Source organism: Homarus americanus, unplaced genomic scaffold (genome assembly GCF_018991925.1).
Source record: "Homarus americanus isolate GMGI-L3 unplaced genomic scaffold, GMGI_Hamer_2.0 scaffold32871, whole genome shotgun sequence".
Taxonomy (NCBI): Eukaryota; Metazoa; Arthropoda; class Malacostraca; order Decapoda; family Nephropidae; genus Homarus; species Homarus americanus.
The window spans coordinates 2,650,014-2,662,284 of NW_024748870.1; the positions used below are offsets into that span (position 1 = coordinate 2,650,014).

A 12,271-nucleotide genomic window follows, 5' to 3' on the forward strand; every position below is an offset into this window, starting at 1 on the left:
TTGTGGGATTATTATTATTATTATTAGTAGTAGTAATGGAAGTTGTTGATAATTGTTGTAGAGCCTACGACTACCTCACATTAAGAGGAGTTAATGTCGACAGTGCCATACAGGGTCAGGGGTCATGTAATGTGAGCTGGTCGAGTGTGCAAGTCGGTCACTCTAGTTACCCCTCATTACCTACCCCCCCCCCCTCACCTGCCTCCCCATTGCCAGCCATTACTACAGTATCTCACTATTGCCAACATGTCTGATATGGAATGTGAAAATAATTGATTCTGGACGTGGGTACAGCGAGCCTTCTTTGACATCAGGATATTCGACCCCATGGCTGCATGTCGCCGTGACCTGTCTCTCGAGGTTGAGAACAGGAGGAATGAGAACGCCAACAACAGAGAGTAGACAAAGAGAATCAAGAACGTGGACCAAGGCAGCTGAGGTGTTATCAAAACAGAAGCAGCAGCTCAGAAGTTATGTCGTAGCCTGGTTGTTCAGGTCTGCATTGCTTTGCCTCAGGAGAACAAGATCATCGGCCCAGAAACAAACAACACCCACAGACATAGACTATGAGGCAACAGTCACAGAATGCGCAAGGATCTATGGTTTAACTAAGTCAGCTAGGGTAGTTACTTTTGTATTAGGATTGGCAATAAAATGATGGCAAAAGGTTGGCTATAAGGGGAGGTTTGAGGCCGTGGTAGTAGTAGTAGTAGTAGTAGTAGTAGTAGTAGTAGTAGTAGTAGTAGTAGTAGTAGTAGTAGAAGTGGGAAGAGTAACACAAGGAAGGAAGCAAAGAGGAAAAGTAAGAGAAGAAAAAGGACACATAACACCACCAACACACACACAAAACATTCTCGTCTTCCTTAACACAACTCCCTGATGATGTGAATAAAGACGGCAATGTTTGGGAATTTTTTCGTGTTTCAGTATACTAGTGTTTACCTGCACAATACATACAATTATATCATATATCATCTTCAAGTGAGTTTGGCGTGGTGTAGATAGATAACATAGTGGAGAAGGAGAGAATTTCCCGTACGTAAGGAAGCACTGAACTGTACCACCTTCGTTTTCTCAGCTGTAAAGTTAGGTGTTTATATACCAAGGAGTAAGCTGTGGCTGCTTTGGTACACGAACCAATGATCTTGAAGATATGAGTTGAGAAATATATCCAATTCTCTCAAGAACGTATCTACGACCTTCAGTAAGAATGAACGTATAGACGATGAAGAAATTTCTTATGTGTCATTATTATTAAGTTACACTATAGGTGACTCGAATACCTTTAAACAACAACACGAAAAAATAAACGCAATTTTCCTCCTAAGTAACTAACTAACGAATTAACTAAATAAAACCATTCCACTTATACACAACAAAATAGACAAAAATAAAATAAAATAATGAAAACTTAAAAATAACACCATAGAAGTAATTATTCACGATTATAGTATTTATTATAGGTAAAAGTTAGAATGACTTTATTTGCTGAAGGCGCCTAAACGACCTCCATATCCATCTCAATCCGTCTGGTTACCGTGAGATTAATCTGAAAATCGGCGCCATTAGTGTTCTTAATGAGGAGATAATGGAACCACAACAAGATAAAATGATAACACCTTGAGCGGCCTCGTGATGGATAACAACAACTTCTGTTTATCTGTAATGTCGAAAGTATCTGGTGAGTGAAGGTGTGTGTGTGTGGATACTCTCTCTATCTCTCTGTATTTATCTATTTCTCCTTCTTTCGTTCTCTCACTTAACGTCTTTCTCTCTCTAACCCTACTTGTCTCTATCTCATTCTCTTTGTATCACTCACTCTCTCATTCTCTGATTTACCTTAGTGTCCCCCATCCATACTCTTATTCACAAAAGAAAATGAATGTACCCCGTTGAAGTTACAGGGTAGACTTATATACATATTTCAACCTGCAGAAGAAACAAACTTACTGTATATCAATTTATCACCTCTTCTACTCCATGTTATATATAATCCTCATATAATCTTCTATTATATCTAAAACACTACTATAGATAGGAATATATGCCCTTAAGGTACCATTAAGTTAGTACTCTTTAAACTAACCTAACTTAAACCAGCCTAACCTAACTCTCTGCTATACCACACAAACATAAACAATTTCTTAACATTTATTCACAGAGTGTTTATCTTCACTACATATCGGCCGTAATCTCCCATTTGTGTCATACACCTGAGTTTCATATTACTACCCACAAACTACAATGAATACTCAAGAATTCTTCCAGGTGAAATAAACTGGGAGGTTAAACTTCAATTGGTTCTGTTCATCACAAAAGATCAATTCCTATAATCATACTAAAACAATAAAAAAAAAACCGTAATGTAAACACGAATTAAGAAAAAAAGAAGTAAATTGGACGCTGTGCCAGTGTTGATATTTTTTCGTTCAGTGGATGATTTCCCCTTTCAAGTGAGTCGACTGGTGTTTTGATGTCAGTCAGTCAGGTAAGCAAATGACTTTCAGATAGGGAATGAGAGAGAGAGAGAGAGAGAGAGAGAGAGAGAGAGAGAGAGAGAGAGAGAGAGAGAGAGAGAGAGAGTCCTCATTGATAGTTGGTTCAATTAGAAACAGAATAAAATCATACAGTGTAACTTTTCATAAAATATTGTTATCTTGGAGACATTTTCTTTTTTACCTATTGATCGAGGAGGTGAGGTAAACTGATGCGTTTGATAAGCCACAAAAGATAACCTGACTAGATAACGTGTGGATGACGTCTAATGAGATTTCTTTAATTATTATTATTACTAAAGGATCACCAGTAATTAAGATCCCAGGTGTTATTAACGTAGGGGGAGGGAGGAGGAGGGGGTGTTATGTGATACCTTTAGACAGGGTTAATTAAAGGTATCACGTAATACCTAAATTCTCCTCATTCTCTCTTGACCTTATTGCTTCATCTCTCTCTCTTTTTCTCGCTTGCTCTCTCTCTCTATATATATATATATATCTCTCTCTCTCTCTCTCTTTCTCTCTCTCTCGCTCTCTATCAGTGGTGTGATCTATACGTGGTCAAGTAGTCTCTCTTAAAATGCTCGCGTACATCTGTTGTCGGGAGCAACAGAAACACAAGGTGATCTTCTGTTAATTATCCTGTTTACCTGTTGATTTGTCGACCTGTTAGACTATTTACCTGTTGGACTGTTTACCTGTTGACTTATTGACCCGTTAGTGTGTTTATGAGAATCTTTGTCTCCTGATATTGTGGTTAGTTGATAATATATATAACACAAGTTAAGGAGCCTCTAACCTAACCCAACCAACCCAACCAAACCCAAACCAACCCAACCAAACCTAACCAAACCCAACCAAACCCAACCAAACCAAAACCAACCCAACCAAACCCCAACCAAACCCAAACCAACCCAAACCAACCAAACCCAAACCAACCCAACCAAACCCCAACCAAACCCAAACCAACCAAACCCAACCAAACCAACCAATAACCAAAACCAAACCTAACCAAACCTAACCAAACCCAAACCAACCCAACCAAACCTAACCAAACCTAACCAAACCCAAACCAACCCAACCAAAGCTAACCTAACCTAACCAAACCCAAACCAACCCAACCAAAGCTAACCTAACCTAACCTAACCTAACCAAACCCAACCATACCTAACCAAACCTAACCAAACCCAACCAAACCTAACCAAACCTAACCAAACCCAACCAAACCCAACCAAACCCAACCAAACCAAAACCTTACGTAACTCATGGGTTAAAATCGGTATTAAATCAAAAAACAAAAAACCACTAAACCTGAGATAAAACTGAACCTCCATTATCACTACCCAAGGTCAGTCGATATATATATACATTTTTATTATAGCTTATCACTGAAGGGGGAACGCAGAGAGTACATTGGTAACTGAGTAGAGGAAAGCTGTATTTACCGGACTATATGAAGATGAAATTCCGTTATATCGAGGGTTCCGTAAATGTGAAATCCTTATATAACGGATTAATGGAGAGATAAATTCCGTTATATCGAGGATTCCGTAAATGTGAAATCCTTATATAACGGATTAATGGAAAGATAAAGTCCGTTATATGGAGGTTTCACTATAGGAAGTAATCTAAAGTTGTTATTATTATTACAAAATAAAACTCAATTGTCCTTCACTCTCTTCTCTGTCTTTATATAAAAAAATAATATTTATTCTGGTATTATGACTTAGTGAAAAAAGTGATATATTTTAACATTTTATTACTCAATATTAAAGGGTTAGTTTTTGTAAGTTAATTTAGAGAGAGAGAGAGAGAGAGAGAGAGAGAGAGAGAGAGAGAGAGAGACTAATACTAATTCTCTTATAAACTCAATTGGATTAACAAGAACATTGTAAATTTTGTTATCAGCTTATCTTAATACCTCGTCTAATAATAATAATCTTGGGTTAAGTTAATCATCAAGGGTCTAAAAGATTTGTATTATCATGATTTTTCTATTGGACAAAAAATCCCACTGGACAAAAAAATCCCACTTACGAAAACTCAAAGGACAATATTTCACTGGACAAAAAAAAAAATATCCCACTGAAATTTCCTCCCTACAAAACAATCTTGAATAATAATAATAATAATAATAATAATAATAATAATAATAATAATAATAATAATAATAATAATAATCTTACATAACTGATCCATATTAATTGAAGAAAAAACCCACTTAGCTTACAGGTGTCGTTATCAGGGGTGACCGGCCGAGTTCACACCACTCTGAGCTGGGTACTGAGAACGTTGGCATTGTAGTACTTGGTCGTGAGCCTTACTGGGTAGTTTTGAGTCAACCATCTCTCTGAAGCCTCAAAACTCTCACCGTTAGGAAGCTTCAGTCAGGTGAGGGTATCAGAGGCTTCAATTACCTTAACGGGGAAGGTTTAACGAGGAAGGTTTAACGAAGAAGGTTTAACGAGGAAGGTTTAACGAAGAAGGTTTAACGAGGAAGGTTTAACGAAGAAGGTTTAACGAGGAAGCTTATGGGATATTAATAACACCCACTTCAGCCCCTTGAAATAGCCTGACTAATTTCTCGCTGGCAAGGTCATGGCGATGGGTGGTAGACGTGCGTGTGTGTTGGTGGTGCTTCTCGTAATGGTGGAGATCGGCATCGTCCATCTCCACCAATCACCTCCCCTGATGATGAAGACTGCAGTAGGAGAGACAGAGGGAGGAAGAGGAGGAGGAGAAGGACCCAAGCTAGAGGATCTACAGCAGCAGGAGGACGAAGAGGAAGGATCGGGTGTCTCAGCTCCCCAGGTGTATGTTGAAGGTCTGGGGACAGCGAGAGGAAGGGTCTTGAAGTCTTTCCTAGGGAGGGAATTCTACGCCTTCATGAGTATCCCGTACGCAATGCCTCCCGTGGGCGACAGAAGATTCAAGGTAAGGTTTAATTAGGTTACCTGTGAGATAGGTTAGGTTAGGTTAGTTTAGGTTACGTTTAGGTTAGGTTAGGTTAGGTTAGGTTAGGTTAGGTTTGGTTAGGTTACGTTTAGGTTAGGTTAGGTTAGGTAAGGTTAAATTATGTTACCTGTAATATAAATGAGGTTAATTTAGGTTAAGTTATCTAATAATTCTTACTACACAGAGACTACCGGGTCAAGTGTTTAATTTAATTCCTATCAGTTCAATAATTATTCAAGATTTATCATAGTACTCATTATTTTTATCATTATTTATCTAATAGAGCTAATTACTATGTCCTTAAGTGGACGGGCCCTTGATCTGCACTACTTAAATAAAAAATTCTAATTACCTTCTTTACTCAGTCAATTTATATTCTTTAACTGTTCGAGTGTCGTTATGATAACAACCCAATCGGAGAGGAGTTGGGCAATTACAGTACAGTGTGTCTCAGAAAATTACTTACACCCCTATCTTACAATTACAGTGTGTCTCAGAAAATAACTTACACCCCTATCTTACAATTACAGTGTGTCTCAGAAAATTACTTACACCCCTATCTTACAATTACAGTGTGTCTCAGAAAATTACATACACCCCTATCTTACAATTACAGTGTGTCTCAGAAAATTACTTACACCCCCTATCTTACAATTACAGTGTGTCTCAGAAAATTACTTACACCTGATATCAATGAAAATCTGTCATGTAGTGAATATATTTTGAGACACCCTGTTGATCTGTGTGGGGTGGGGGGGGGTGACTGAGATAACAACAACATCAAGGTCATAACATCTAAAACATCATCACTACTGGAGTAAAAATTGGTCATTAAAGCGAACTACCTGTTAAGAGATAACTGTATCAGGTTAAAACTGGATTATACACATTTACTGAAGCACCTATTACAGTTTTTAACATACGAATACAATGAAATATTTAGTATGTATGTATGTATGTATGTATGTATATATGTATGTATGTATGTATGTATGTATGTATGTATGCATGTATGTATGTAATTCTTTATCTATCTATCTATCTATCTATCTATCTATCTACTAGCCTCGTTATCACTTACTACTTAATGGCGGTGATAACATTATAATCTTTGCTTATATTATTGTTACCTGAGCTAATAAAAGTCTAGACAGGTAAACAGGTAAATCAGGTGGGATTATGTCTTGTCTTTGAGTTATAAGTTGTCGTTTCCTTAGCCTAACCTAACCTAACCTACCCATAACCTAACCTAACCTAACCTAACCTAACCTAACCTAACCTACCCATAACCTAACCTAACCTAACATACACAAATGATCATACGCTTGATAATTCTCACTTGTTTTTCATCAGTATCCCGAGCCATGGACCGGTAAGTGGGACTCGGAGGTTGAGGGTGACTACGAAGCCACTTGGTTGAGGGCGAGGTGTCCCCAGGAGTCACTTATCCGAAGCATTGTGGGCGGCAGGGAAGACTGTCTACATGTCAGCATCTACACCCCGAAGGTTAGTATATATGTATATATACTTCTACACCCTCTCTACACCACCTACAACCTCCTTACACCCACCCTACACCCCTCTAAACCCTTCCTACACCCCCTGGTAACTCTCTACACCCTCCCTACACCCCTCTAAACCCTTCCTACACCCCCTGGTAACTATCTACACCCTCCCTACACCCTCAGGTAAATATATATACTTCTACATCCTCGCTACATTTCCTACACCCCCTGGTAACTCTCTACACCCACCCTACACCTCTAAACCATCCTACACCCCCTGGTAACTCTCTACACCCACCCTACACCCCTCTAAACCCGTCCTACACCCCCTGGTAACTCTCTACACCCACCCTACACCCCTCTAAACCCTTCCTACACCCCCTGGTAACTCTCTACACCCTCCCTACACCCGCTGGTAATTCCCCCTCTGACATGGTTCATTTGCATATATAAATACTATTATTATAATCAAGTGTAAAATAAGTAACAAATGTGTGTGTTAAGTCATGTCAGTTCACTCATGTCATATTTAAGGCCACAATCAGCTAACTCATGTCATATTTTAAGCCACAATCATCTAACTCATGTCATATTTAAGGCCACAATCAGCTAACTCATGTCATATTTTAAGCCACAATCAGCTAACTCATGTCATATTTAAGGCCACAATCAGCTAACGCATGTCATATTTAAGACCACAATCAGCTAACTCGTCAAGATATAGGTCAGGACCATGTCAGGGGCGTGTTACTAATGAAAGGTGTTTTGGTGACCTCCTATCAGCTGAAGGAGGAGCTAGGGGAAGGAGTGGGTCTTCCTGTGATGTTTTGGATTCACGGTGGATCTTACATGACGGGGGACGCTAACCTGTATGTCCCCACGAAGTTAATGGACCGGGACGTGATGGTAGTAGTGGTCCAGTATCGCCTCGGGACATTAGGTGAGTGGGTGGGTGGTAGTGGGTAGGTGGTAGTAGGTGGGTGGTAGTGGGTAGGGGTGGTGGTAGTGGGTGGTGGGTGTAGTAGTGGTGTGAGGGGTAGTGGTGGTAGTAGAGGTGGTGGTGGTGGTAGTAGTGTGCAGTAGCAGTATGCAGTAGTAGTGGTAGTATATAAACTAGTAGTAACGTAACAGCAGTAGCAGTAGTGTATAGTGATGTAGACTAAACCAATAATAAAACAATTAACAACTTCTAAAACCACAAACCTCTCACAATTATAATGTTAAACCAAACAATTATTTCAACTGTAAATTAACAACAAAGAAAATAACACAAAAAATAAAATGATAATTAACCTGTCATAAAATCATCGTGAGGGTCCAAGAATACTCACCTGTCGTTCTCACATGTACAGGGTTCCTGGCTGGGGGCACACCTGAGGCACCAGGTAACATGGGACTTATGGACCAGATAGAGGCTCTCCGCTGGGTAGGTATACAGCTTCTCATGTATGTATGTATGTATGTATGTATGTATGTATGTATGTATGTATGTATGTAGTGTGTTAGTGTGTGTGTGTGTGTGTGTGTGTGTATTGATATATTTGTGTTTGATAATTACTTTGTACTGCTATAGCCATTATGAAGTGTTCTCCATATAAATACTAATCAGTCTCTCTCTCTCTCTCTCTCTCTCTCTCTCTCTCTCTCTCTCTCTCTCTCTCTCTCTCTCTCTCTACAGATACAGAAATATATACAATATTTCGGAGGTGACCCGGACAAGGTGACGGTATTTGGCCAGAGTGCAGGAGGTGCCAGTGCCTCGTGGTTACAGATGACTTCCCTTACTAATGGTGAGTGCCACATTGACCCCTTAACCTCACCCCTTTAACTCTCCTTTACCCTTACCACTAAACAAAACCTAACCTAACCAAACCTAACCAAACCTAACCTAACCTAACCTAACCCCCCCAGAAACAACACCTAACAACAACGGTAGACAACTTCTCCATCGGGTTATTCCTGAGAGCGGTTCCTCCCTTGAGATCTGGACCATTGACGATAATCCCGAGAAGTCATTCATGGATACCGCTACCTTGCTGGACTGTGCGGGGGAAGAGACGAATAACACAGACGAGATGATAATATGTATGAGAAGCAGAAGTTTCCAGGAAATTGCCCAAGCTTCTTTAACTCTCTATGTAAGTGTTTGTAGGTGATTGTCTCTATTTATGCTAAGGAATAGAATTTGTATTTATTTTCGTCTCTCTTTCCCTCTCACGATCTTTCTAACTCTCTCTCTCTCTCTCTCTTCCTGTCTCACTCTCTCACACAGGGACGAGACAGGCGAGCAGGAGGCCTTGGTTTCAAAGGATTGTGTCCGGTTATCCAGAGCGGTATGGAGGACTCTGGCATTGAATTAGTGATTCCCGAAGACCCGAGAACCACCCTGCAGAAGGGAGACTTCCTCAAGATACCTGTCATGACTGGTAGTGTACGCGACGAAGGATCTCTTGTTATTGGCTGTAAGGAAGAATCACTCTTGATTATTCAGAATCTTTAGTATACTTTCAGAATCATTTGTATAGGTTCAGAATCATCAACATAAATTTAAATATTAAATAGTAAATAGTTAATAGTAAATCGTTAATAGTAAATAGTAACTTTAGAGAAATATAAGTAAGTATAAGTTTAGTAATTAATTAAATATAAGTGTTTATTGAGAGCATTATAGAAGTAGTATAAATGAATAGGAATACTTTTAATATTTATGTATACCATCAAATAATTATGTATACCTACAATAATTATGCATACCTCCAACACCTTCCTGAAGTAATGGTTGTATACATACCTACAGTGACCTACAAAGATTTCCTCTACCCCAATGGCCACACGACTAACGATACAGAGTTCATGAGAGACGAGGCTGTTCATACTCTCATCAATGCGTTTGGTAAGTGTGTGTGTGTGTGTGTGTGTGTGTGTGTGTGTGTGTGTGTGTGTGTGTGTGTGTGTGTGTGTGTGTGTGTGTGTCGTTGTTGTCTTTATATATTAACTTCTCGGTATATAAGTTGTTTTGTATTTGTTGTGATCATTAACCTTAGGAATATATCTTTTTTTTCCCCCAACCTGTAATTAATTAGTTTTTTCCCCTCTCTTGGACAGGTATTGATGACAAGAATGGAGCTGTGACAAATACCATGCAAGTGGGTTATTTCCCTAATGCCATCATGGGGGAGTGGGATACCATGGTGGGTGGTATGATAGATGTAAGTATATGGTCTTGTAGGTTAGGTTAGGTTAGGTTAGGTTAGGTTAGGTTAGGTTAGGTTAATTTTAGCCAAAAAAAAAAAATATAAAATAACAGTTGAAATAAATTGAAGGTAATTAATAAAAGATCCTTCTTCTGCCACTCCTTCACTAGATGGGTGGGGTGATGTTCCTTAAGTCTGGTCTATGGGAGGCAGTTCACGCTATGTACAAGGCAGCGCCAGAGGTCCCTGTTTACTTCTACTCATGGGAGTTTGAGAGTGATGATTCTCTCTTTCCTTGGATATTTCTCTCCATGCCTGACGTTCCCGTTCATGGAGGTGAGAGAGAGAGAGAGAGAGAGAGAGAGAGAGATAACAAAAAATAAAAAGAGTGAGATGGCAAAAGAGAGAAATAAAATGAAAAACAAAAACAAAAGAGAAAAAGTGAAAATTAAAAAAAATATATATATATATTTCCCTCACTCCCACAGATGTAGCCCACACTGATGAGTTACTTTACCTGTTCCACCTACCTGCCGATATGGACCACCGCCAGAAGGTGATGGTGAATCGTATGGTGACACTGTGGACTAATTTCGCTAAATACGGGTAAGTTTACCTGGCCTGGAGAATAGCTCAATTAACCTTCATTTACCTGAGTTGCTTATACGTACGTTATTGTGTGATTGTGTACGTAAATTGTACTTTATTTGGGCCACTGTACGTGTAAAAGCAGATGACTATAAGCTATAACAGGTGATGACACACACACACACACACACACACACACACACACACACACACACACACACACTATTAACTCAAGTCTTTCTTCACTGACAGTAACCCAACTCCTCAAGATGTGGCGTACGAGGGGGAGAGGTGGAAGGGCGAGGTGGAAGAGTGGCGACCGTTCACCCTCGAGGGACAACAATTTATGCTCATCACTGACAACTTCACCATGAACCTCGACTACACCAAACGATGGAACTATCACCGTGACCTCGTTGACCCTACTACTGAGGTTAGATTAGGTTATGGTTAGGTTAGGTTATGGTTAGGTTAGGTTATGGTTAGGTTAGGTTAGGTTACTGGGGTGTGTTTATTTTTTGGTGATGGCTGGGTATAATTATTAGTAACAGCAAACTTACTTTTGGTCGTGATAAGGATTTATACGCACATACACATACACACACACACACACACACACACACACACACACACACACACACACACACGCCAATGCCATCTTAATATCATAAGACCTCCTGTATAAACAAACCTAACCAACCTTATCAGATTATGACCTAAGCCATTATCGGAGAAATGATAACTAAAGCCTTATTATTTATCCTTCTTCCCCCACCACCTCCCCCACAGCCACCCAGCACTACACCCAACCCACACCTGGTCGATAAGGACGCCTACGACAAACAGGTACGGGAGAAGGAACAGTTCCAAATAGCTACTGGTATCCTGGGAGGCGTGTGTGTCTGTACACTCGCGCTGTTCATCGTCGTTTCTGTCAAGTTGAGGAAGAAAACTAACGCTATTGTGTGATGCTGATACGCCATGTTAGGTTAGGTTAGGTTTGGTTAGGTTAGGTTAGGTTTGGTTTGGTTAGGTTAGGTTTGGTTAGGTTAGGTTTGGGGGATGAGTCTTTCTATAATGAGCAGAGTCCATGATGTAAACCCCCCCCCCCCCAAGCTAATGAGCTATAATCTTTAAAGTCCATTATATCGAGGAACAAATGTGAAATCCCTCCATTTAACGGATTATATGGAGAAAAAAAAGTCCATTATATGAAGGTTTCTCTATTATCTTCTATAATATCTCTACTTATAGTCATGATCTCTATAACTAGTTAATATAAACAAGAAATTCAACTCTTACAAAAATTTAACTCCAAAAACACATCAATATTTCAACACATATTAACATCAATAACATTAACATCAATATTCGGCTTCACCAGTTATTAGATATTAATGGATAATTGATTTTTATTATTAAACTTTTGTCTAAGTAAACTTTTGAACTGTTAGTGTGTTAATACAGTAGATAGTTTATTAATACAATGAGGAATTTATTCTATGGAAAACAAAAAAATGGTCTGCGTCTCCTT

At 39.3% G+C, this 12,271-nt stretch overlaps 1 protein-coding gene across 2 annotated transcripts; it reads left to right on the forward strand.

The window, feature by feature from the left end:
• Nucleotides 1-4,751: 4,751 nt before the first annotated feature.
• On the forward strand, nucleotides 4,752-11,853 carry LOC121853171 (esterase FE4-like). 2 transcript variants are annotated; one of them, XM_042347138.1, is made up of 14 exons: nucleotides 4,752-4,925; nucleotides 4,982-5,429; nucleotides 6,804-6,956; nucleotides 7,739-7,895; nucleotides 8,308-8,381; nucleotides 8,634-8,745; nucleotides 8,867-9,093; nucleotides 9,228-9,417; nucleotides 9,753-9,848; nucleotides 10,061-10,164; nucleotides 10,320-10,485; nucleotides 10,638-10,755; nucleotides 10,990-11,170; nucleotides 11,527-11,853. In XM_042347138.1, exons 2-14 carry the CDS (start codon nucleotides 5,094-5,096, stop codon nucleotides 11,704-11,706), a joined length of 2,094 nt encoding a protein of 697 aa, XP_042203072.1. In that variant the 5' UTR covers nucleotides 4,752-4,925; nucleotides 4,982-5,093; the 3' UTR covers nucleotides 11,707-11,853. The 2 variants fall into 2 exon arrangements, with proteins under 2 accessions (XP_042203072.1, XP_042203071.1); XM_042347137.1 differs by having other exon boundaries at nucleotides 4,752-5,429.
• Nucleotides 11,854-12,271: the final 418 nt, after the last annotated feature.

Bases quoted from the DNA above. Each gene is read 5' to 3' on its own strand.
- LOC121853171 (XM_042347137.1), top strand. From the start codon at position 5,094: ATGGCGATGGGTGGTAGACGTGCGTGTGTGTTGGTGGTGCTTCTCGTA. The intron at 7,896-8,307 runs GTGAGTGGGTGG...TCACATGTACAG, and splicing joins GTATCGCCTCGGGACATTAG to GGTTCCTGGCTGGGGGCACA. The intron at 9,849-10,060 runs GTAAGTGTGTGT...TCTCTTGGACAG, and splicing joins TACTCTCATCAATGCGTTTG to GTATTGATGACAAGAATGGA.